We start from the raw sequence: 26,884 nt of genomic DNA, 5'->3' as shown, positions 1-26,884 counted from the left end.
TGTGTGGCCTTTTACAGTTTCAAAGCCACTCTCGTAACCCGAGGTCACTTTCCACCCCCGCATTCATCCCAAACCATCCCCATCCCGTGTCCACCCACTCGGCCGCCACTTTGCCAGCGGCTGGCCCCCTGCCAGCCCGGGCTGGGTGGGGCCCGGCGAATGTTCCCCCGGGGTGTCCACGTGTTGTGTGAAGCGGTGCCTCAGAAAGAGCCGGCTGGCCAGAAACGTGGGCGGACAGCAAAGGGCAGCGGGTTCAGGTTCTGTTTATTATGTCTCAAAGGCTTGTTTATAGTCAAGGTGAATGACATGATTCGGTTTTGCACGGCAATGAAACCACTCAATGAGGACTCCACCAGCCAAGCGCTCTGGGTGGCAGGTGAGCTGCTGCTACAAGTGTGCACGCCGCGTGACTCAGCTAGTGCTACCGTGGTTGGGGAACACACCCAGGCCAGCCACCTTCTCTGCACCTGGCAGAGGGGTGGGAGCAGGAAGGGAATCAGAATTAAAAAAAAAGGGACGAGGCAGTTTATGGAGAGGTCCCGGTCCCCCGTCGGGAAGGCCAGTGTCCCCATCCTGCAATCTCCCATGTGGTCCACAGCATCGAGCTGGAGTCCAAAGAGGCTCTGGGGACAGGAAGACACATCTGCTCCTGCGTTCTTCCTCCAAGCCTCCTGCCTCGTGGCACAGGATCTTGATGCCAGGGGGACTCTGCCACCTCTCTTGCTTCCAATCCGGGGGGACAGATTTTCAGAGGATTGGCATGGGCCGATTCAAGGATAGCTGCGAGTGGAAAAGCGTAATTCCTTGGCCTTGCTTGGACGTGGGCACAGACAGGGTAGGGAGGGTGCTGGGCACGCTTGTGGGTGGGAGCCCTTCCTGCCTCTGAGAATGGGCCTCACCCTCTCTCCCTTCTGGTTCATGGAGAAGCAGACCCCACTTTCCCTGTTCATTCCCCCCTCCCCCTTATCTTCCCAGTTCCTCCCTCCCCCAGCTCTCAACACAAAGGGTTCATGCTCTCCCCTCACAGCCCAGGGTCTGCAGAGCCCAGACACTGGCCCTGCCTGAGGAGGAGTGGTGCCAGGGCCTACAGTCTGGGCAGGACACTGCCCACAACTTCGGCTGATTCAGAGCTGCAAGCACCAGAGGGTGAAATCAACTAGGAAGCTTCTAGGTGCCCATCCTGCCTGACCCCAAAGAGGGAATGGTGAGGGCCCAGAGCAGGGACTGGAGCCCCACGGTGGCCTTGGCAAAGGAAGCCTCGGAGAGCTTGATCTCCCCAGGATGTGACGCCCTCCTGTGAGGGATCTGCAAGTGACTGTGCTCCCGCCATGAGGACGACCACACACCTTCACCCGCTACCTGAGCCCCAACTACTGTGTTGCGTGGCCTTGGGGACAGAGGCACAGACTAACATAAAACAGCCAAACGCAAGAGTGCATGGAAACAAACAGGGGAACAGCCTGGGAGGCCAGCTTGGAGAAAGCACTGAGAACAAGACGTGGGGGGAGGAGAGAAGGTAACAAAACCTCTCTTAACCAAGTTCCCCTCAGCCCCCACTTTCGGCATACTGCTGCCCAACAACGCATGGAGCTGGAGCAGAAACATGATATTTGTATCTCAAAGGAGCAAGGCAGACTGAAAGGGCACAGAGGCGGCCACCCAGCAGTCACCCTCAGGGCTGGCAGGGTCCTGGTCCCTGTGCTTATGTGAATCTGGGGGGGTGGGGGGGCCCAGCCCTCTGGCCCACAGAGTGGTGTTTCCCGCTCAGCTGTGTCCTCCTCACTCCTCAGGCCCATGCTTCCTAGCCTCACCTGTACATTGGAAACACCTGTGAAGCTTCACAAACTAATGCTTTGGGTCTCAGGGCCAGGCTGTTCTGGAGTGGGACCTGGACATTTGGGTTTTTAAACTTCAGGAATTTGCAATGAGCAGCCAAGGGTGAGAGCCACCATCTTAGACCATCTCTCTTCTAAGTGTGGTTCACTACGCACCTAGGAGCTCATTAAAAATGCAGATTTCTGGGTCCCACCCTAGGTCTATTGGATCTGCATCTCTGGGTGTGGAACCTGGGAATTAGAACTTGTAACAGGCTTTCTGGGGTGGGCAGTTTCCTTGAAGCTCAAGTTTAATAATAAATACTGCCCAAGGGCCCTTCCTCACCTCGGAGGTTCCCCAGGGCTGTGAATGGCTGTCACTCTGATCACTGGCTCTGTCTGTTTGCCCAGGGCAACAGGAAATTCCACACCAGCCCCAAACAGCTTGACATTCAAATGGGGCCCAAAGGCCACTCCAGTTGGAGAATGGTCCTGAAAGTCATACATTTGCCTAGCTCCCTGCCCGACTTGCCCTGGACCTTCAAAGGTCCCAGGCACAGAGCAAGCCTGGAGCCCAAAAGGCAGTCTACTGCAGAAGCAAAAGGAAGACTTTAAATGGAAGAAGTGGCCCCTTTTGGGGGGCCCACCTAAGAAGGCGAGGCGATGAGGGCTTGTGGGAGAGGAAAGAGGACAGGCAGGACCGGGAGGTGGAAGGTCGGGGATGAGGTATGCTTGGATATTGCTCTAGATTTTGTAAACATTTCTCTTTGTTTTATCTCAGACCAAAATCTGGGTTGGCATCACCAAAGTGCCTGAAAGGAGGCATGAGAGCAGAGAGCTCTGTGCCGTTTGTGAGAAGCAGGATGAACAGGTGTGCAAACAGCTCCACCCCCACGGGAAGACCATCTCTGTGGTTACTAGTCTAATGCTCACAGTTCTCTCTCTCCTCCCTTCCCTTCCCCCTCTCCCCCACTCTCTCTCTCTCACACACACACACACTCCATGGGAGTACCATAAGCGTAACGATCATGTTCCTCCACACATGCCCACATACTAGCAGCAAAATTCAGGATACCCAAGCTTGGTCCTTCATGCCTCCCCGTCGTGGGAGGAAGTCACCAGGCGCCATGACACCACCATCTGTAGCCTTCATTCCACCAATGGTTGGCAAGATCTCTAGGGCCCCAATGAGGCCACCGCACAACACTCTTGTTCAGATCTTTCTCCGGGGGATAGTGGAAGTGGTAAAAAGGCCCCTCTTAGAACGTTTCTGATTTCCATAATGCCGTGCTGTTCCAATTTCTACGCACCTCATTTTCGACAGTAGAGTTGGCAGCAGATGTACATTTCGAATGTAAACAATGTTTAAAATACCCTGTTTGAGAATTTGATCATTACATTAATCCTGGCAGCGTTAGCTACGGATGGTTGTTGTTTTGTTTTTTTCTACCAGTGGGGGGCAAGGGAATACTTACTTCCTGATCTAACTAGGAACACCCACTTTTGAGGCTTCAGAGTTCTTGAACATGAAATTCCACTGGTGTCTCCGGTGTGAGAACTGTAGGCATGAGTGCTCTTTCTCCTTGGTTGTTCATACCGACACACCAATCCTCGTGGATACTATGTGCAATGGCAGGGCAGTACCCAACACCAGTGGGACTCGAGAGCCTGCCTGACCTTGTCTAGCTGCAGCCAAGGAAGGAATAGATTCACACAGTTCTGGACAGGAATGGAAACACTGGAACCCCTGCCTGTCTGAAAAGGCCCATCACCCCACAGGAGGAGACTGCTTCAGCCCAGTTCTCAATCACCTGTGCTCCAGGGTTTACATCTAATCAGATGCTGTTCCATTTAGTCAAGCTAAACGCTTTGGAGATCTGCCATGCCTCCCAGTCCATCCACTTTGAATTGAACTCCCAGGAGTTCCTTTGCCACATTCTCTGTGATTCAGTTCACCCAGAGACCAGCCTCTTCCAGGGCCCTCTTCCAGTTTCTCGTCTCTCTGCCGAGGATTCATCTCCTTGGTACTGCAGTCTTGTGCCAAAGTCAGCTTTTTCCAGAGCAGCTAGAGTAGGTTCCACGTGTCTCATTCTTTCTCTAAGTAAGAGTTTCTTGACATATTTTCAAGATCAGTCCCAGGGTACCATGAAAGCATTTTAGGAAGGTTCTCCACAACCAAATGTCACAGTGATCTTCTTTGCCTCGTGTTTAATCCCAAAAGGTCAAAAACAAAAAAGCTGCTGAATCGCCAAGGTGGCCCTCATGAGAAGGACCTTTCTAAAAAAGCACGCTCCCAGGAAGCAAGCTGGGAAAGAGTTATGGCCTATGTTCCCATTCTCCCTGTCATGATTACATGACCTGCATTGGGGGGGTGCGGGGGGGGAGAGACAAAGAGGGACAGGGAGAGCATTAGGCACCGTGAGAGCTGTCCATGCGATGGGAATTCGCCTCCCTTTGCCAAGCTGTCTGTCATTCTAAGAGATGGGTGATGTGTGATGCCACAGGGAAGCGAGGGCAGAGAGTACATTAAGCAGCAGAAAGGTTATATGCTGTCCCACTGCGGAAAGGTCTACTGGTGCTACATTTCCTGGCTGTTCAACTTCTGAGAAACTTCCTGGTAGAAGTTACGGAGATAGGCAAGCTGTATCTTTCTTAATAGCAGCTCCATATCAGAAGTGGGGAGGGACATCTCCCAAGACCCTTTCTGAAAGGGTCTTACGAGGATAGGGTAGCCTTGTGAATATCCTAGACTAAGATGGGCAGTGAGCACACTGGTGGTATGGAAATGGAAGAAACAGCCAACTCCATGGAGTTTGCCCCTTCTCCCAGGGGCCGCCTATCAACAATAGTTCTAGAAACCTGGGATTTCAAAGGGACTTATCTCCGAAACTGTGAGGTCCCAGCACCCGGGACTGGCGGTTACACTGTGATAGCAAATCACAGGAGTGTGCCAGTCTTCTAACTCTTCCTCGCAGGGGTACAGGACAAGTTAGAGTGTCAGGAATCCTAACTGAGGAGAGGGTGGGAGGTACAGAGGCTGCATTCTATTATTTACAGATGAGCCCAGCCTATGAATCTGCCTTCTCAGTGGAGATGACCCCAAGGCATTATGGAGGGCAAGTTGCTGACCCAGAGAAGGGTGAGTGCAGCAAGGTGCTACCACTAACCAAAACGCAGATATGGGTAAATGAAATAGAATCCCAGTTCTGGTGACTAAATGACACTTAGGAATGGCCCTTCACCCCCTCCTCACCCCAGCCTCCCAGCCTAACCACCAATGCTCTAGAACACCCCTGACATTTCACGTTAAAATATGGTCTTGGCAGCAAGGGGCAGGGAAAGCCGGTGATCTCCAGGAGTCCCCATCTGAGGTCTAGCTGAGCCGCCTCTGGCTTTGGGACAGCAAATCTAAGTACATTTTGGACCTCAGGAACCTGGGGTAAGAGTCTTTTTCCATGAGGCTGTGTACTTTTCCCTGGGCTTGGTCAAAGCAAGTCAGGGATGGCTCTTGCATGTTCTTCCTTGTGGCCTCTCGAGTCTGGAAGTCTATGTTTACCTGGAGACACAAACAGACAGCATGGTCACGGGCTCTCCAGGGCCAAGGCGCCTGGCAGCTGGCCCTAATTATGTAATAATCAATGGCAGCAGCTGATAAGATGAAAGGCTAATCAGGCTTTTCAAACAGGTTTCATGGAGGTCATCCCTTCTGATTCTAAATAGAATCCTATGAGGTCTGAAGGCCATATAGTCTTCATCCCAGTTTATACATCGAAGAGATACTGAAAGGCTGTTCTAAAGTTATATGGAAAGTCAGTAACAAAGCCAAGGCAAAACCCCAGTTCAATTACCTCTTAATCCAGAGGCCTTTGCAATGTTAGACAAAGGGTTAGACTAGAGACAAGTATTAATGCTGGTTCCCTAAAGTAAGCTTGCCCTCTTGTCCTTTCTTAACTACTATGAAAACAAATGCTCCAGGCAGAGAGACTGTGGTTAGAATGCACATCTCTGTTCCAAGCAGCATTATAAGAAGCCTACAGCATCCTGGCCACTGGCCAGAGGCCTCCTGCAGCCCAAGTCAAAGCACAGCTGAAGAGTTCTAGGTATGTGATGCACCTAAACTCATTGACAACAACCACTTTTCTTCTAAAAACCCTCCCAAGTAAAATTATCTTTTATATATCAAAATAGCAGTGCATTGAATTCATTTCCTTATAAGTAATTATAAGAAGTTATGATAAAATCATATAAATGACTGTCATTAATAAGCATTGACAAATAATCAGTAGGTCCTTTACCCCTAATACCTACAGTAGGCTTGAAAGGAAGGTGATATTAGATCCTTTAATATCCAGGGAAATGTGACTCAGAGAGGCTAGGTAACTTAACTGAGATCACACAGATAGTACGTGGTGGAGCTGAGATTGGAACAAGATTCCCAAGTGGATGCTCATTCCATTAACCAGTGTTTCCCAAAGTGTGGTACGCGTACCCCCAGGGGTACGTACGGGAAGAGTTTGGTGGGGGTACGCGTTGCACCGGAGTTTGGTGGGGATATGCACTGCACCGTGCTTAGCTGCGCCTAATTCTATGTTCTCATGAGTACGAGGGGTACTCAGCGTTACGAAAATTATAGAAGGGGTACACATATGTAAGCCATGCTGCTTCCCACTAGGAAAACTCACATGGAGTCAGTGGTGATTCTCCTTGTCGAATCTCTAGAGAACCACAGTTCCCGCAGGCAATGTTTAACTGGCAGACAGCTAAAACGCTCCTACTGGAGCTCCTTTGTACAAGCCCTTGGCTCTGCTCTTAAAATGATCCCCCCCCCATTCATCAAGAGCCAGCTAGCTCAGTTCAAAAGAAAGTCCCACTCATGCCTGGCTCAGACCCCCATGAGGAGGGAAGTCTGAGCCAAGAGCCCTGGATAGAGGCCTGACAAGAGCTTGCCACTGCCAACACACCTCCCTCGGAGCTTGCACATCCACAAACTCCTCAAAAATCCTATGTGCCTTGGAGACCAGTTTTGCAGTTGACCTGGTCTTCTTGAACTCCTCACAGGCCAACCAGAATTCCAGGTTCTCCTCGCTGAACTCCGTCTTCAAGAAGGCGAGAAACGCAGCCACCCCATCTGTGGATGTGGAGGGAGGTGGAAAGGAAGAGAGATAGGAAGAAGCTTAGGCATAAGGACTGCAGGAGGAAGGAAGAAAGAAAGGCAGTAATAATGCCAGAGTGGCCCTGACTAACCCCCACTGTGCCTCCATAACCTCTTGAAGACTTTCTGCTCTTGGACATGCAGATAGTCTCAGAGGCAACCGTGCTATTAAGAAGAAATGCTTAGGAAACCACAGTAATAATGACTGTGGGAGGGCCTGGTCACTTCCAATCAGCCGTCAGTGGTCACTGCCTGTCCCCTAATGCAGAGTCGGCTGCCCCCTGGGTCTACTGGTGAGCCTGTGTTTCTAATGAGGCCGAAGTAATGCATGTAATCTATTCCTTACCCTAATACAAGCCAACCACCCTGGAAAAAAAAAACGAAAAAAAAAAAACACCAATCTATTATAAAATGAACTAGAGGGAGGTGTGAATTCCTTAGGGCAATTCCTTCACTGCCCCGACCAGAGTCATGTCTGAAGGTGAACATACCCTGAAATTCAGCTGGTAATGCCCTTCTAGTACATGCACAGGGTTCCCAGCCTCCTTTAAAAAACCTCTGAGGCCATGTATTTTAATGGTTTACAACATAGTTCATTTATTTCAAAAGACCTTGCCTATCAAATTATGTGTTTTAATTAAGATTAATTATAGCCTTTGTTCTACATGACTTAATCGAATATACCCTTTCGCTTTTATCCAAGCACGGCCTCCGATCAGAATAAGAGGTGCAGGATTACCACCCAGATTTGGAGAAGAAAATAGCATTCGTTGATAGTCTATGAATTTCAGTTAATGTTTTCATTTTAAATATTTTAATGAATTACTTCAACGCTTACCACACTGTCCTTCAAATGAATAACAATGATAGCTTTCTGCAAGCTATCCTGCAGCAGCCTGGCCACTGACAGCCCAAAGTTCCTTCCCTCAGGGGAAGTGCAGAATAGTCACTGCACTAGTAAAAATGGCTCCCGTGCCCTAGCTGGCTTGGCTCAGTGGATAGAGCGTCAGCCCTGCGGACTGAAGGGTCCCAGGTTCAATTCCAGCCAAGGGCACATGTCTGGGTTGCAGGCTTGATTCCTAGTAGGGGGCGTGCAGAAGGCAGCCGATCAATGATTCTCTCTCATCATTGATGTTTCTATCTCTCTCTTTCTCCCTTCCTCTCTGAAATCAATACAAGATTAAAGAGAAAAGAAAAGAAAAGAAAAGAAAAGAAAAGAAAAGAAAAGAAAAGAGAAAATGGCTCTGGCTATAATGATTTACTTCTTTCTAAAATCCATTAGGAGGGCAATATGTGAGCAGTTCTTAATTCTGGGGGATGGGATGCCCTGCTCGATGACTGAGGTCCACCAACACGCCCCAGAACAGTGCGCTGGATTATTTGATGGATTGGCGGTGCTACGCTGTTGATATATTTGAATGTTTGCTTTTACTTTTCTGAAACATTTTTATTTCTCCTAATTAAAAGGCCACTATTTGTCTTTCAATATAGACTGATGCTACAACAATGGCCATAAAAAAGCCAAGACTTTTCATTGCAAGAGCCCCCAACGTGAGAGAGAAAAGGACTCCCAGAGCTAAATTTGAAATCATAAATAAATCTAAATTTGGAGGCATGAGCTGAAACTAGAAATGGTCATGAACTCATCATGCAAGCCAAGACATTTCTGAGCGTAAAGGGGAGTACTTCTGCTAATCACATAGGGAGACTGGGCATAAACCATGACCCCCACAGGCAAAAAAACCAGGACTTCTAGTCACCTTATCTCTTCGATATAGAAAATGGAGAAAGCAGAAAATGATGTAAGCTTGTTTTCCCTTTAGAAAGGATGGAAATAAGCTTGTTACGGGGGGGGGGGGGGAGACACTCAAATAAGAGCACTGCTCTGGATCCCACCCAACCTCATTCCTACATCAGTTTGAAACCCTGAGAAGAGGGATTAGAAACCCCAGGTAAACTGAGCATCAAAGTGACTGTGAAACAGTGGCCTGGCAGTGGTTAGGCAGAGAGGTGGCCTGAGAATCATTCACTCAACTCAACAAAATATTTCAAAACTACTAATGTACAACTACATACTGTGCGAAGTCTTGTGATACCTCAGAAACAAATTTAAAAATCTCCGCCCATAAGATCCCTTGTGATGCTCTCTTTGCTACCTGCATCGCCTCCAAGTTCTCCCAGGGGAGGTCCAGAAGCATCCACAGGCTCCAAAGAACTCAAACTTGAGAGCTAGACCACCTGCCAGGAGAGGGCCACCACTCTGAGGCCACAGGCAGAGTCACCACTCCGAGGCCACAGCTGGATAAAAACCCAGCTGAAGCTGTGGAAGCCTCTGAGGAGACACTGCCCAAGACAGCCAAGGTGGCCTTGGAGTGGGACCAGTGCACACGTGACAAGAGCCATGGACACTCTCAGGGAGGACCTGCTGCCTCTCCACGGCAGTCAGGGAGTGGAAAGGAGAGGCTGGGGGGAGGGCCCCAAAACACGATGTATTTATCTAACAGAGCTAATGCAAAATGACTTAGAGGAGGAACGTGGGAGAGCCTGTTGGGAAAGCTCAAGTTTATTGTTTGCGTTAGATTTTGTTTTGCTTTTCATCAAACAAAAATGGGTGTTTGTGGGCAAGCCAAGCTTAGTTACAGAGAAAGAAAGAAAATTACCATCCTGCCTCCATCGACAGGATTGGGTGACGATAACCCAGCTAAGGAAACTGGCCTTATGCTCCGTGAGGTACAGACGTTATCTCTTTTCCTCTAAGCCTCAGCTTTGTTGGGTCTTTGTGTGAATTAAAGAGATAACACCTGCAATGTGCTCTCAGGGACGTTGCTTTGCTTCTTTCCATCGTGAGGGTGAGGAAACTGGCACCTAGAGAATTGGCTTGCACAGAGAGAAGCTTCAGCGAACCATGGGCATGAGAAGGGTGGAAAGCCTCCGAGGCTGTGGGATCCTGGCCGCTTCCCCAGAGCAGAAGGCCTCAGAGGGCTTCTGAGTACAGACTGCTGGTCCCCCACCTCACCCACCTTTCCTGCTTATGTCCCCCAGCAAAGGGATTGTAGGGAAACAGAGCCAGCAGGGTTTCTTCTTCCCACCTGCATCCTTCCCTCCCCTCTACCACCTCCCATAGCTTCTCAGCAAGGTTTTCCTCTGGTCTTCTCCCTGACCTCTCAGCATCTTTTCCTGTCCCATTTTTTTTTTTCCTGCCCTCTGTCCCTTTCACTGTTTTTTCCCATCATTCCCTTTCTCTCCACAAAGACCCCTTCTGCTTGCCCAGGCACTGCAATTGGTTTAAAATGCAGGATGCTGGTTTATCTCGGAAAGGCTCATGGGCATGTATAGGCACATCTCGGTGTGACCTGCATTGTGATAGCTGTGCAAGGGCTCCATGCACTCCACTCTGCATGCCAGATGCTGCTCTCTCCCCCCCACTCCAGGCCCCCCCCTCCCCATGTCCAAGGAACCAGAGCCTCCTCCGCCATCCCCACAGCTTCCAGGCAGCTGGACAGAGTGCCTTCTCTCTGATCCCTGAGGCTGTTCTCCCTGGGATCATGTCCGGACACACACTAGCTAGTGTGACTTTGGGCAAGATGCTAGCCTCTCTGGGCCTCAGTTCTTTCATCAGTGAAATGCAAACCCTAACCCTGGCTAGTGTGTTTCAGTTGGTAGGGCATCATCCTGTGCACCAGGAGGTTGTTGGTTCGATTCCCAGTCAAGGGCACATGCCGGGTTGAAGACTGGATCCCTGGTAAGGAGGCAGCACATCGATGTTTCTCTCTCTCCTTCTCCCTCCCTCTCTCTCTCTCTAAAAATAAATAAATAAAGAATTTTAAAAAATGCAGACCTTAACATCACTGCCCCAGGGGACTGTGGGGATGATCACATAATACATGTAAACAGCACACAGAGCCTGACACTCAGATCATAAATGTTCCCTCCATGTTTGTGATCATTATGCCTGCTTTAAGGCACCATCACACAGAACACAACATGCCTAATACCAGAACATAATCCTGGTCAATTAAAGGCATTGGGTGGTGAACAGTTCAAGAGAGAAACATGAGGATCTGCCTTCCCCCCATCCCCCACTTCCCTTTGGTTTTCTTTGTAGGGTCCTCTAAGAAGCCCAGGCTCTAAGAACATTACACATTTTTTGAGATCGGTGTCTAAGGCTCCTGTCCAGGATTCCTGGAACACTGAGCAGAATATTGGCATCCTCCGGAGCAGGCACAGGCTCTCCAAGAACACAGCCCGTGGCCGCACACGCTGCCTGCTGCCGGCCTGCTCTCCCTGGTTCTCCAATGCGGGATGCTTACATAAGAAGGGAAACTGGGTCGCTGTGAATGAGCGGTGCAGCTGGTGCAGCAGGGAGATTGGCTTGGGTAACGGTTCAAGGTCCAGGAGCCCTGAGTGAGCTGGCATCGAGGGGGTAAGCTTAAGCCTAGCTCGGTTCCTAGGCCTGGAAAATTACAAGATCACAAGCAATTTTTTTTTATTTATTTTTTTTTTAGCTCTCTGTTTACCAAAGGGCAGTCTCAAAGACCAGAGTCCTCTCGCATCCCTGATCAATTGGAAAAAATAAACTGGTGAGTGGGTTCCAAGGTCAGGCAGAGAATAGGAGAGGAAAACACATTTGTTTATAAAATCCAAGATACATGCACTAATGGTGAAGTCAAAACCACTTTCATCCCAGACCAAGTTCTCTAATTTGAAATTTGTGATAAGCATAGCATCCTACGTGTTTGTATTTAAACAGATAACTAGGGCTAAACAAGATTTAGGTAAGGGCATTATGTCAAGGGCAAACTATTTCCAGTTACTGCCATTTATTAGCAAACGATTGGTATGCTAATTGCACTTCAGACTTGTGAGTAACATTTCCTTCAATGATCTCTACTGTGTTAGGGTATATATAGCAAGGTGACATATTATAAGAGTAATAGGACATGATGGTTGTTAGAACCTTTAGCCAGAAAGGACATGAGAGATTCTTAGACCAGGCCTTACGCTGGACACAAGGAGATGGCGAAGCTCTGAGGTCGCATGGGCCTTTATTCCTAGAATATAGTAGCAGAAGAGTAAGAACAGCCTGGGCCTTACAACTCCTATTCCAAAGTTCTTTTCTAGTTTATCAACCAGAAGCTGAGTCAAGTGACAAAATAACAGGCCAGAGCCTGTACCTCCAACTACTATAAGAAACAAGCCGGGAGTCTTCTATTCAAGGGGAGACAAGTGTCCCTGAACAAATTTAGCACCCACAAGCGACTGTTAGTGCAAGAGAACTTTTCTAAAACCCCATGTACACCACAGCCTGGAAGATTTCAAAATCGAGGTGTCCAGGAAAATTTGCCTTGTTGGCTTGATCTGTAGGAAAACAACAGGGATTCATCAGGTTCACCCACGGGGCTTTTAACAGCTACATCCCTAGAGGGACCCTCTCACATACATTGAGGGGAAATTGAGGCAGGATGAGGAAGAGATGCCAAAACTGCATGAGGCAAAGGGGAAGGTATTATGGAATTTGAATAAGCCCACCGGTGATTCTAATATAGCCCCACAGCCTGTGCTGCTCAATCTCAACCTCAAGCTGCTTGAATCTGACACCATCTCTAGTATATGGGAGGCATGAAATGAATGCTTTCTCAATGAGTTTAATGTGTTATAAAAAAAAATAATAATTAAAGTATCAATAGTTAGCCCTTATGGAACCCCTCTATGCAAAAATCATCATGCTTAGCATTTCATGATCATGATCACATTTTTAAAATTTATCTTATTTTTTAAATATACTTTTATTGATTTCAGAGAGGAAGGAAGAGGGAGAGACAGAAACATCCATGGTGAGAGAGAATCATGGATCAGCCACCTCGGGCAAGTCCCCCACCGGGGATCCAGCCCACAACCCAGGCATGTGACCCTGACCAGAATCGAACCCGGCACCCTTCACTCCGCAGGCCGATGCTCTATCCACTGAGCCATATCGGCCAGGACTATGATCACATTTAATTCTCACAGCACATCTACAAGCTAAGTCTTATGGTTCCTTATTGACAGATGAGGACAGTGGGGTTTACAGAGGTGACATAATTTGCCAAAGGTCACACTGCTGGTCAATGACAGAATGGGTGTTGGAGGCCTGTTCAACTGTTTTTACTGGAACCTTTTCAACCAGCTTTGGACAGGTGCCTTATATAAGCCGGCCACTCCTAAAAAAGGCTAAATGCAGTCACCTCTCTGGGTGCAAGTCAAAGTTACAGCAATGTAGAGAGGATGGCAAGGAGAAATCTCCCCTTCACCACTGTCCACATATCTCTAACCCTTATCCCCACTTTACCCAGAAAGCACACCTGCTATATTTGTTTAGTTCCTGTGAACAGCCGGTACCATGCCTGCTACAAACGTGGGATCTGCAATGCGCAGGTGACATACCCTCAAAGGGTGTGCTGCCTGAGAACTTGGGAAAGTTAGGATGTAGTGGGTAGTGTGTTTCTTGGAAAGCACAGACCACCTGCCCCACTAAGATGCACCTACTCGCGTTTCAGAGCGGTGCTTCTCAAGCTTTGGTGGGCACAGATGTTACTGGAGGGCTGGTGGGGGGAAGAGGGGGAGGGAACAGATTGCTGCCCCTCCTGTCCTGCCAGAGATTCTGATTCAGCGGGGCTGAGGCACAACCAAGAATTTTGGTTTCTCCCCAGCCCCCCGCGGCCCCTGGGACTGCCTTCCTTGGATCACACTTTGAGTTACACCGTTTGGTCTGAACCTTTGATTTGGAGAGGTATGTGGGGAGGGCTGTGCAGCAAATGGACACCTCATTGCGGAACTGTAGATTCTAGAGCTAAAGACCATTTGGGTGGATAATTAAGAAATTTCGTGAGCTGGTAATATTAGGGTTTGTTTGTTTGTTTTCTGTGTGACCCAATCAAGTCATTACATTTTTCTATATTTTAACTGTTATCCCTAAGGAGGCTAATTTTTAAAAACAAAATGCTTCTTTATTGGTCTCCTTTTCTCAGAGACGGATGCCAACTCTGCAAACACAAAAGAGCTTTCAATCGTGCTATTCCATTAACCACACCTTCCCTAGGCCTAGTGGGGACAGGTCAGCATCGACCCTCCATGCTCCATGCAAACAGTAAAACAAACCTAAGGACCAAAGAGATGCCCAGGGTGAGGCTCTGTCATCCAGGTGTAGGATCAGGCTGAAAGAGGCGAGAAGAAAGGGGAAGGAACCCTGTCTACACCTTCACCTTAAAAGTAGAATGAATCCAATTTTTATGTCCAAAACACAAAGGAAGGAGGTAGTGAGGGATGAAGGAAGGAAGAAGAAAGAGGGAGGGAGGAAGGGAGGGAGGGAGGACTGATTTGGAGATAAGGACTGGATGTCCCATTAAAACAGGGATGGGGAACCTTTTTTCTGCCAAGGGCCATTTGAATATTTATAACATCATTCGCAGGCCATACAAAATTATCAACTTAAAAATTAGCCTGCATATTTAGTCAAACATTTAATTAACTTGCCCTTACTGCCTTGGCAGGGCCAGACCAAATGCTTTCTTTAGCCTCATAGGGCCCGTGGGCCAGACTTTCCCACCCCTGAACTGAAAGCTGAACAAATTACAAGGATGTGTCTGAACTTCTTGAAAAATGCAAACAGAAGACACCCAGTTTGGGGCCTGCTCTCCAGCAGCCAGTCAGAAAAGATGTCCCACAAGCTGGGAGCCTTCACATTCAGGGTATGAGTTGTTGAAGCAGAAAGGATTCTGGGTGTCTGTGCACGCACACGCGAACACACACACACACACACACACTCTGAGGGGTCACACTACATGCCCAACCTCGACACCCAGTCTAATTGTCACTGGATGAACAGGAAAATGATGCCAAATTAACACACATTATAAATCCTTCCCTATCTAATGAAGACATCAGCAATTTTAATTTCATTTTTCACTTGTTAGTTAAAGGAGAGAGAAAGAGAGCACTTAGCAAGCGATTATCTCCCCAACCTCCACGGATGCTTCTTCAGCTTCATACTGCACTTGTCAGCAAATGTGATTGCAAATAAGACTGCTCCAAATATTTGCCTCCCAGACTTTTTTTTTTTTTTTCATTCTCAGATTTAAGAACTAACGGTCTTGCTTTTTTAACCCCTGTAATTGGAATTCGTTGATTGGAACAGTGGGACCCTGATGGAGAGAGGAGACTTCATAACACAGATGCAGTCACCCCTCTTCTGGGTGCTCGAGCCATTTTAGCTTTGAAGCAGTTTTATATAACCCTGCAGGCAGCACTGACTCCAACCACCTGCCTAGGGTGACTAGTTATTACCGAGCCTCGATGGTTACTGCAGATGGCATCCTAGATGGGGGGGGGGGGGGGGGGGGGGGCGCGGGAGGGGTGTGTCTGAATCCAGCCTCTGAGACATCCTACTCCAGATCCTTCGCTGTAGAGACGAGGAAACAGGTTTTCCAAGGATTCTGCCAAGGCTGCCCAGCTGTTGAGTTGCAGGGCTGGGTCAAAATCTGACTACCAGCCAAGTTCTTCCTAACCGTACGGAAGTATGTTCCCTGATTAAACGGAAGCAATGCTCTCAACTAAAAGCAGCCCTTTGCTTCCCAAAGTGAAGACTTCTAATATGAACAAGATGGACTTTAAGACAGGCACTGAATGTCGGGGTCCTATCTGCAATCTTGAGGGGGCCCCCATCTGCAGTCAGCAAACTGTATTATTTCCTGTGTTGAGGGAATGCTTGCCTGTTTTCTCAGAAAGTGGCATTCTCCACCCGGGAGGGACTGTTCTATTCATCAGCCAACCAGCTGTGTGGCGTAGATTGTGTACGCAGTAAACACTCAAATGCACCTTTTGTGAAACAAATGACTGCCCAAAATACCCTGCAGTGCAGGGATGGCAAAGCTCTGTAGATTGAGCACGGGAACAGCAATAATTATTTGAATTTTTCTGAAATAGAAAACTCAGGAGGGACAGCTGCCGGGATGTGGAGAATTGCCAGAGAGTAGGTTCTAGATTAATGCACATTTTTTTCTGGAGCCCAGTCATTCAGCAATTTTCCTTTCTTTACTTTTTTTAAGGATATTTTATTGTCTTAATTGAAAGCCCTGTACACCTCTGATCAACTGCTGTCCCTCCTAAGGGACCAGCACACACGCGATCCCTTTGGAAAAGCCTCATGAGCCCTAATTGAGTCACAATACTAACCCAAATTAGTCAGACTTAGAGAAAGTTGTCAGGGCTCTTCAAGGCAACCTGGGCTCTGACTCCCACGCCACCTTCACGGGGAGGAAGCATTCAAGTCCTAAAACCTTAAAATGCTGCCAGTGACCCCTGCACAGAGACCCCTTTCTTAAAGGCGTTCGCTCCATTTGCTTTTTATTCCCATAATAAACAAATAAAAACAGAACATCGGACTCCAAGGAGGATCACAGAATGCCACAGTCCAAAGCCTATTGCCATTGTAGCTTTCCAAAGAAGCAATCTGGCATCAGCCTCCAGCCCCTTAGTGGAGTCCCCATCTCAGAAGAGTGTCATTGGATTCCTGGAAACCAAAAGTATCCCAACAACAGCAGAACCAAGTGTCTTCCGGTCTAAGAGACACTAAATCAAACAAAGTCAAACCTCTTGCATCTCCAGCTCTTACCACTGCAGCAACCCCCAAATGCCTGAAGCTTCCAGCCACTCAGTTTACACCCAAACTCTGTCTCTAATAACTCAATTGGCAGCAACCTCGCAACCTGATTCTCACATTTATTTTGCATTTGATAATTAAAAGCATCATGCTTAAAAACACCATATTCTTAAAAGACACCTTGGAGTTGAAAACCCAAAATTATCCAAAGGTGTCCTCCTCTGAAGATTCTCGTATCTGGGTGATGGTTAGCACACAGGTATTCCTAGCCCCATTTCAGAATAAGGAAACAGCCTTAGGGACTTGAACTGAGTGAGTCAGTCATGAATCTGAAATAGAAGCGAGACTTCAAGATGACCTTGAGCCAAATCCAACCCGTAAAGGTGTAAATTGATATGACACTCATGTAGCCCAATGTGCCTCCAGAAAGTCAGAATGGCCTCATAAAATAAAAAATAAAAAAGCTTTACTGTCAAATCTTAAGTATTATCCTACATATGCCATTGCTTTAGCAGATTCACCACATAAGCTTCTGTTTGGGGCTGTAGCCATATGTTATATATGCTGTAGTATGCTGCTTTATTTTCCTTCCTCAGTATAATCCCTACAACACTAAAACGACAATCTCACAATGTTACTTGCCACAATATGTGCTTCTCATTAGATTCCACACTTCATTTTAAAATCTATTCAGAAGCATCTATAATAATAAAAGTGTAATATGCTAATTAGACCAGACAGCTGAACGACCTTTTGGATGTCCTTCCAGATGACCTTCTGGATGAAGCCAGGACTGTGAGGGCCGAGCCTCTTGCACAAATTTCATGCATCGGGCCTCTAGTTTGTTAATAAGCATTAGGATCATGGATTCTGGCAGAGAAAACTGCTCACCCATTTGAAAGCAAAATCACTTGTGAAGACATCTTTTGAAGACCGAGGGACTCCGTCAGGGCCACTCAAACCATCTAGTGGCTGAGCCGGGTCAAAACTGAAAAGATAGGTTTGACTACCAACCAATGCTCTTCACGTCACTCTGCGAAAACATGTTCCCCAATTCACTGGAGACAATTCTCTAAACTCAAAGCGGTCCTTCTGCTCCCAGACCCACCGGGACTTCTAATGGTGAAAAGGCACATGGAAGAGGAGCACCAGCTGTCCGTGTGAAGCCATTTCTCTTCAAAAGACCCTTCTCTCTCCCACGCCCATGTATTTAAGGCTGCTGGGATTTTAAGGCCTAGTGAACTTGGACTTGTTTAAGGTAAAAAAAAAAATAAAAAAAAAATAAAAAAAGCCAGGACTGAAAAGCGTGGCCAAAATCAAGGTTCCCTTCCCACAACTATGTCTGCCTTTGTGAGAAACACAAGGCTTAAAAGATGAGGAAATGGGGAAAAGGATGTGTGTTCTAGTTAGACTTGCACCCAGTCAGAAACAGGGGCATGATGCAGCTGGGGTAGTGAACCCCCCAAAATAAAAAGCAATGAGAGAAAAAAATCTGCCAACTCCAGCGAACGACAAAATGCACAGGATATGCATTTGACAAGTAACCCAAGGCACTCCATTGGCCTGGCCGGGGGTGGAGGTTGGGGAGTGGAGTTCTTTCATCTTATAAATGAGATCTGGGATGGAACCTAGACTCTCTTGTTCCTTTGATCCATTATTCCAACTCCCTAAGCTCACATTTTTCTTGCTAAACCTGCTGAGAACATAAAGGCTTCTTAGAACCTTACTTTCAACCCAGAAAACAGAAAAGAAGGCCCTCTTTCCACTGCATGTAAATTATGTTTTGTGACCCATATGCCCTTCCAGACAGAAGGCTCTGAGGGCAGGGGCTGGAGCTGCACAGCCCCTGCCTGATGCCTGGTAGGCAGCATGTTTTAATAAATGAATGGCTTGCCCAGACAGGGCGAAACCTGAATTCTACTCACACTTATGGGAGAGAAGCACGTCAAAGGAGTCGGCCCACCTGGTGGCTTCTTCTGTGGAAAGTCTCCTAGAAAAGAAAAACCATGTCTCTTGACTATTTTTGAAATGACCTTCTCTCGCCTTTAGCCACCACTGAGGTTTGCCCACAGAACAGATCAGAACAACGCAGGGTAAATGAAGACCCATACCTGGATTCCTGAAATTCTGTCACTGTAATTTGTGACATTCTTAAGAAATGGATGCAGGAATCTCGGGATTGGCATTCTGGGAATTTAGCATATCAGCTTTCAGTCAAAGAACAAAGCTAAGCAATTGTGTGGTTTAAAAATGTCAAGATCACCATGGAAAGAAACTGGTCTTGGGAGTCAGAAAAGTTAGGCTGAGCTCCTGACTTCCCTCTCTGCCACCCTACTTTCTCCACCTCTGTAATAGGGACAATGACGCCCATCATGGAACCCTAGGAGGGTTAAATGAGGTGACATCTGTGACATCATTTTAACTCTGGGCCTGCAGAGGAGAGGCACTGAATCCAGATTATCTCAACCTAAGCAGGTTTTTTCAAATAGATTGGAGCGTTCATTTCCAAATTGAGAGCTCAGCTTGACAACTAAGTAGGACCAAGAAATACCCTCCACGGCAGCTTTAGAAAAGTGATGGTTAAAATGATTTTCTTAAAAGGGAAAGGAATGAAAAGGCATACTAAGTGATACACGGGGAAAGGATAATAAGCATCCTGTCAGTCACATTCAGGTGTGTAAAGGGAGCTGCCAAGAGGCAGGAATGCATTGTCCCTCGGTTCATCTGGCCAACAGCTCACTAGAGAAGAACGGGTTCTGTGGCCACACGGTGGGCGCCCCACGCTGGGCACTGGGGACACCCAAGTGGCCACACTACTCACTTCAGAGCACGGTTGGGCTTGTCAGGAAGAATCGCTGTGAAATCGCTACACGAGTCTGACTTGTGAGACAGGCATCCCAGGCGAGTCCTCATCCCTTTGTTCCTGCAACAAGAAGGGCCTGGCCTGTCATGACAAGAGCTGTCAGCCCCTTAGAGGGCCCCTGGAGCTGTTGCTGCAGAAGCCAGGGCTACCTCCCCGACCCTACCCTGCTCCCAGGGGCCCCTGAAGATTTCTCCTTCGGGAGGAGAATCACCTAGAAGATCAGGGGATATACACACTCCCTATCTCGAAGACAGGAATAGCAATAGGTACCCTGCCCCGAGAGGCCTAGCTTTTTTAGAGCTGACATGCAAGTTGATGATAAGTCAATGAAGGGCGTGAGCTGGGAAGAATTTCTAAATTAGGATTCTCTGCAGGGAAGGGAAATACAGTGATGACAAAATAACAAACCACATCTTGTTCTCCATGAGGAAGGCGAAGCGGTAGCCGCCACAGCTCCTGGATGCAAAGGCCCCAGAGTAGCGCCCCCACAGAGTGAAGGGTTGAGCAGGAATGCATTTCACAGGGTCTCAGAGCACAAAGCTTGGGGTGTACAAGTAGGTCAAGTGGGACTCATGTTCCTCCTCTCATCCCACAAACCTAGGGATATACATGAGTGGCTACAGACCAGCAAGGATTGCCGGTGAGAGGAAGGGAGATTGGAATACTCAGCCATGGATAACCAGTGTCCCCTTTGTCAGTTCTTTTCTCTGCTTAACTAGGCTCGCCTATTTCTATTTGTATTTTGGCATCTCTCAATCAGCATGCTTAAAATTTTAACATACATGTTTAGAATTCTCATACATTTTATTTCCCTAAGGTCCAGACAACTTTACAATAGTTATCTATTGTGGAGGATCCAATGAGAAATTGTTTATATCTCTTTCTGATTCCCAACATTAGCCCCTTTTACCTTCAACCAGAGATCAGTCCTGGGAAGATGCCTGCTTGTGTAAATAAAGTTTTATAAGAACACAACAACTCCCATCTGTTTACATAAGAACACAACAACTGTGTGTTATAAGAATACAACTCCCATCTGTGCACAAGAGCAGAGTTGGGTGGTTGCAACACAGACTATATGGCCCAAGAGCTGAAAATATTTACTTTCTGGCCCTGGACAAAATAGGTTTACTGATGTCCGAACTTTAACCCTGGCAACTCCTCGCATGGAGGGCATGGAGGGCAAAGGTAAGTGGCAGGTGTTTGGTATAATCAGATCAGGACCACACACTCTAGCAATGTGCCCTGGAAACAGACCTAGAAGATGTTATTCTCCATGTTGAAGGGAAGTCCTTCCCGCCTGATTTTTCTTCCCTCTTTTTCACAAATCCTGAGCCTGAGCAGAAACGTTAAAGGTCATCCATTTCCATCTCTTCCTTTCACTTCAAGTGGGATTTTACCCTAGGGCAAATATGCACAGAAATCTAAGGAACACCCACTGGGATGTTATTATACTTGGTGAGCATGGGCAACATTCGTTTTCCACTGCCCAGCTCTGAGGAAGGGGTCTTTTAAGGCTGGGACACCCAAGTTCCCAGAAATGTCCGCTGTCCTGCAGAAAATGGAGCCTGCACATCTTGTGCTCCCACCTCCCATCTCAGCCAGGTGCATTGCGAAGCCATGGATTTCCTGGCATTCACAACATCTGCCATAGCGTCTCATGTCCACTCACTCTTACAAATCTCAGGCTGCTGTGACACCAGGTCGTGTCCCGGAAAAGCAATTAAGAGGATTTCCAAAAAATGTCAGATTCATGCAAGCCATCTAACAAGGGTTAGCAGGGGCCAGAGTAAAGTGTGCTACTTGTTACCAAGACAACAACAGTTTGCAAAAATCTTCCACAAATTATTCTTTGGAACAAAATGGTTTTGGTTTTCTATCTTGTCTAGCTGAGACCTCCGTTCTAATTTTTTAGCTCAGTCTGAAATCATAGGGGCAAAAGCAAGAATCGGAGTTAAAGTTACTTTTAAAAAAAATCTTGCCTGGCCAACTGGCTCAGTTAGTTGAGCATCCTCCTGTGCACCGAAAGGTTGCCGGTTCAATTCCCGATGAGAGCACATTCCTGGTCGGGGCAGGTGTGGAGGGCAACTGATCGTTTCTCTTTCACATCAATGTTTCTCTCTCTCCCTTCTTCTCTCTAAGCATATCCTCAGGTAAGGATTAAAAAAAAAAAATCTAGGCTAGCCCTCATCTTTTTTCCCTGTCCCAGTAACTCATAGAAGTCCCTTGATGGTTCAATACAAGCTCATGCACATTTCACCCTGCTGATCAATGGGAAAGCTTGGTGCAAAGGCAGGTTCTGCTTGCAAGGCCATAACTTTGCAAGAAGCACCCAGGTGAGGACAGCGCAGTCTACACAGGAGGCCTGGGGGACGGAGACAAGTGGCCTACCCCAACAGCAGATCAGGTGGGGAAAGAGCAGAGGGGCAGGGGCAAAAGGACAGGTTGGCATCAGTTACCTGCGTGGCATCAGTAAGGCGGCCATACAGGCACCCGCTTACGGTTAACCCTCTGGCCGGTGTGCAGGGACGTCAGGGCGGGAGATAAGACTGCGGGGCACAGGGGTTTACCCTTTCACGGCCTTTCACCTAAAATCAAAGAATCCGCCGTAAGAGGGGGCCGCCCTCTCTCTCTGACTGTGCTAGAGATCCTTTCTGAGGGCTTTATGCCAACTGCATACCTCCCCACTCACACCCCATTCCCCACAAACTTCTACTCGTCCTGAGACAGGGAGACGAACCGAGGATGGACAAGAAAAAATTGTTGGGTGAGTTCACATGGCTGCCTGCCGGTCAGGAGTTTCTACCTCCCTCGCTATTGGCCATCAACGGTAAAGTGGGGCACGTGCCCCAGGGGAGGGAGGCTTGGGCCTGGTGAGCCAAAAATTACTGTTTTCTTTGAGTTACCTGGGTGGGATCCTGTGACCAGACAGCCAATGGGGGGAGGGTAGGAAGGGGGACATGGGAGGGACACGGCACTTGCTCCAGAAACATTCCATTGGCTACTGCTCTGATTCTCACCTCCCTCCAAGGTTGGAACCTGTCCAGAGGTGAGAGTGTGGGAGCCTCGGGAGGGCGTGAGAGGGAGGAAGGTTGGGTGATTCCAGGGGAAGCCTGTCAGGCGCTGTCACCGCACAGGCTTGCTCCTTTGCAGGGATCCCAGACACAGAATGACGAGATGAATCCCCAACTCACCCCTCCTCCCTCCTATGGAAGCTGCCTGGCCCGCCTCAGCGCCCCCTGACTGGCCCGTCCCCGACCTGAAGCAGAGGGACATCGGGAAAAGGGGACAGAGGTTGAAGGCTGATGGACTGATAATCTCGCTCTGCTGAGGGTCCCATTCTCGGGGCGTCAAGCCCTTTGTTCCCAGGAAGAGAACCGGTAGGAAAGCCTGTGAAGACAGCAGTCTATCCGAAAAAGGAATCCCCTGGGGAACCCTGACACCAAACACAGAATCCATCTTAACAGAAACCTCCTTGAGACAGATAAGTCCCTTCTAAAATCCACTTAAATTCTTTTGCTATTACCAGGAACACTTTGCAGACTTTTTAAAATACCTTTTTTGAATAACATCACAATGAACAAAATAACAAGATGTTAAAACTAAAAAAAAAACAAAACCCACAAAATAATAGTTCGATTTTGTGTAAGGCTCATCCCCAGGATACGGCAAGGGCTGAGTTCCCTGACAGCAGGGGCAGTTCCTTAATCCTGGTCTCACCCCGTACACCTGCTTGCTCAGAAGTCAGGAGATCAAAGCCTTTCCTAGCTGTCGGGAGCTCTAGAAATCATTGTTCTGGGCATCTCCGCCTCATTTTCTCTGGATTGTGGGATATAGCCCAGAGGAGGGGGAAGCCCAGGCCAGGGGCCTTCACTACCCGGGAGCTGAGCAGAACGAGGCACTCCCACCCACACGCACAGAGCAGGCAAGGTCGTTTGGGGCAAGTATCCCCAGGCCTCCTGCCACTGCCTTGTCACCCTTCCCATTCCCACAGCTAGCCCTCACCGGCTTGCTGGAGCTGCTTAGATGCCTCCTCCCTCTCTCCCACATCCAGCAGTGCCCACCAGGGACTCAGACCCCTCACTGCCCCTTCTGTGAGCTCAGCCTTGGAGCCCATTGAATGAGGACCTGCAAGGTCCTCTAACCCAGCTTCCCCATCACCCCAGCACCTCGGGGCGCTTACCCCATTTGGCCCTTGACTTTTGGGGGGACAGAGTTTGCGGTTACCCAGAATCCCAACAGTGTGATTACACCCACAGTTCATGTGCCCTCCGAGGTGGACATCAAGTTACAGGTGACTCTACAGAATGGGTCCAAGTGAAAACAGAGGATGCTCAATGAGAGGGGGGGGGGGGGAAGGAGGTTAAAAGCAAGGAGCAAAGATTTATAAAGAGGGGAAGAGAGACGAAGCCTCGGTGGAGAGAAAGCAATCAATATGGAGAGGCAGGTTAATTAAATATGGATAATGCAATGAGCCCGTGCAGGCAACGAGAGAGGGAAAAGCAAAAAGCCGTACTCACTGTCTCTGAGCGGTCCTCATGGCCTGCGGGTCTCTGCCTACGGGATGATCAGAGAGGCTGTGGCTGAAGGAGCTCTGGGGAGAGAGCAGACCTTGCTTTTAGCGGTTTAGCAGTCAAATCCTCGGCGGGCGAAGGGCATGTGTGCATGCACACGCAGGCACCCGCGGGCACGCACATAGGTCTCCACATGCATGCATGCACAATACACCTCCCACCACTTGCGCCGGGCAGCGAGCAGCCCCGCTGAAATCGCTTCTCCCGTTTGTCACATCCAATAAATACTGAAGCAGCCTACACCCAGCGGGCGGCGGCTCGGCTCAGCTCAGCTCAGCTCAGCTCCGGGGCAGAGCCTGCACACCCATCCTCATAGGCAGGATGCTGGAGGTGCCCCTGAGCGCGGCTCGCCTGGCACTCCTCCCGCACCTTCCTCCTCAGCTCCGCGAAGCTGCTTCCCTGCTTCTTTGGCTCAAGCTCGCTCTCGGGGAGAGGTCCCCACGGCCCAGAGGCTGTGCAGGGGGCAGCGGAGCCGTAGGCATTAACTCTTTCCTGCCGCCAGTAAAATCAAGTGTCCGGGGAGGCCCTCTCCTAATGAGCTCTGCTGCCCGCTGAAGGCTGGCTGCCGCTCGGGGAGCACGGAGCATAAAGACCTTGCCCCAGACAGCTGCCGACAGCAGGAACCAAGCCTCCTAATGAGCCGGGAGGAGGGGGCTGTCTCGCTGGGTGTGATGTGATGTGATAAATGCAGAGAGCAAGAGAGCTACGGGGCAGGTCACACATCAAATTCCACCTCCTTTCTCCCAATTTCTATCCTGCTGCAGTACCGAGCCCAACCACCAAGCCCCGAGTGAATCACCCCCTCTGTCACCTCTCAGCTGGCCCCTTCCTCGACAGAGGCATTCCTCCACCCCCACCCCTCCCCCGGCCCCGGCCCGGGCCCCCACCACCCCACCCCTCACTGCTTAATGAGAAATTTCCACCGCCCCAAACATGTGTGTATTTCCAACTCTGCGCTCCCGTCTCTCACCTGGTTTTTCCTACAGTGGAAACCCACCTCTCGCCCTCATCCATCACCTAGCAACTTCCCCCTACTTGCCTACGTTTCGGAGTGAGACTTTTTTTCCCCCTTTGTTCTGCCCATTCTGCACATTATTCCAATTTTTCTGTCTTCTACTTTTTTTTCTCCCAAACCACCTTACCCACGTGGACCTTCACACTGCCTGTTCGGTTCCAAAGGAGGACTCCCTCTTCCTGCCTGCCCTAGTGCTCTGAGAGTGGCCCCTGCCTGGCAGCACTCAGCACCACCTGGGTATGTGTTAGAAATGCCGAGTCCCGGGCCCCACCCCACACATACAGGCTTGGAAACACTGGGGATGGGGTCCATCCAGCCTTCCAGGGGATTCTGACACCTGCCAACATTGGCTAGCCACTGCCTTGGGGTAACGCTCAGATTCTCCTCATTCCACTCCAGGGTCTCTGGAGCGGGGTCCCCTGCTCCCACTCGGAAACCAGCTCCAAATGCACCCATCCAGCCTTTGCTGCAAGTTTGTTTCTGAAACCAAATCTCTGCAGAAAGAGATGGCTTTTTCATGAAGATATTCCATTCCGTCTGCCTCCCCTTTTACAGGGTAGGAAGCATTTGTAAGCATTAACAATTCCATGCCATAGTGAGAGAGCGTGATGTTATCCCGGGGTTACAGATGAGAAAACTGAGGCTAGACAGGCGGCACCGCTTTTCCGCAGTGACGCACCTACACTGTGGCTCCTGCGGCAGAGCTTTTGCCACCACATCACGCTGGGACCCAGTCTTTCCCGGCAGATCTGCTGGTGCATGACCTGCCTCCTCGCAGGGAAATGATAGAAGGAAATCAAGATTCTGATGCTGCCTCCACAGTGACTCATTGTCTCTGCCTGAAAATGCCCGCAGTGCTCCTCTGTGAGGTAAAGGGAACGGGGTGATACAAAGTGAGATGCAAAGGAAGCGTCTTCCAGCCCTCACAGCCCCTGGCTTGGCCCCTGATGCCCGCTGGGATTCAGAATTTAAGTGAAAAGAGAATCCCTTCACTTCTGGCCATGCTCCTCGTACCGTACCATAGGAAAGAGGTGCACAGAACTGGTAATCAATAGCCCACTGAGCCCTAGCCGGTTTGGCTCAGTGGATTGAATGTCGGCCTGCGGACTGAAAGGTCCCAGGTTCGATTCCAGTCAAGGGCATGTACCTTGGTTGCGGGCACATCCCCAATAAGGGGTGTACAGGAGGCAGCTGATCAATGTTTCTCCTCTATGTTAATAACTCTCTATTCCTTTCCCTTCCACTCTATAAAAAATCAATAAAATATATATTTAAAAAAAATAAAAACAAAAAGCCCACTGATCGGCACTTCCTGATCCCAGATAAGTGTATAGCATAAGGGGGACCCATGCATGGGTTCCACACACAAACCTAATGTTTAATGAGCACTTACATGTTAGTCACTGTACCAAACATTTGCACTTGTGTTATCTTGCTTAACTCTCACAACAAACTTACAAGGCCAATGGCATCTTTATCATCCCCACATTACAGATGGACAAACAGAGACAAGCCATGGATAAGGGGCAGAGCTGGTATCCAATATCACACTGCGTGCTCCCAGCCTCAGCACTTGCCCCTCATCTAACACAGAGGCAGTGACATGAGGCGACTTCTCCTCTCTGAGGAGTCTAACCTGGTGGGATAAGGCCTCCTTCAGGCCTCAGGCAGGCATCCAGGATGGAAAGGCACCAAGGAGAAAGGTCAGGGCTGCAGATGGGCTCAAGTCTCGAGTAGAGGCCGACCAACCTTAACCAGGCGCCAGAACCTTCAATTAGCCTTAGAGCAATAATATAGTCACTAGTCACAGGAAGTCAATAAGCTAAGCC

General features: G+C 48.8%; 1 protein-coding gene across 1 annotated transcript; it reads right to left on the bottom strand.

Moving 5' to 3' along the window:
* Positions 1-244: 244 nt before the first annotated feature.
* Positions 245-24,668, bottom strand: RGS8 (regulator of G protein signaling 8). Its single transcript, XM_036442545.2, is given in 7 exon segments — positions 245-5,370; positions 6,776-6,942; positions 18,529-18,593; positions 19,425-19,526; positions 23,987-24,060; positions 24,410-24,483; positions 24,486-24,668. Coding segments are annotated over 7 exon segments (807 nt in total). The 5' UTR covers positions 24,628-24,668; the 3' UTR covers positions 245-5,187.
* Between the last annotated feature and the right edge of the window lie 2,216 nt (positions 24,669-26,884).

Source organism: Pipistrellus kuhlii, unplaced genomic scaffold, assembly GCF_014108245.1.
Source record: "Pipistrellus kuhlii isolate mPipKuh1 unplaced genomic scaffold, mPipKuh1.p scaffold_m20_p_18, whole genome shotgun sequence".
Lineage (NCBI taxonomy): Eukaryota > Metazoa > Chordata > Mammalia > Chiroptera > Vespertilionidae > Pipistrellus > Pipistrellus kuhlii.
This window is presented reverse-complemented; position numbering and strand designations above follow the sequence as displayed.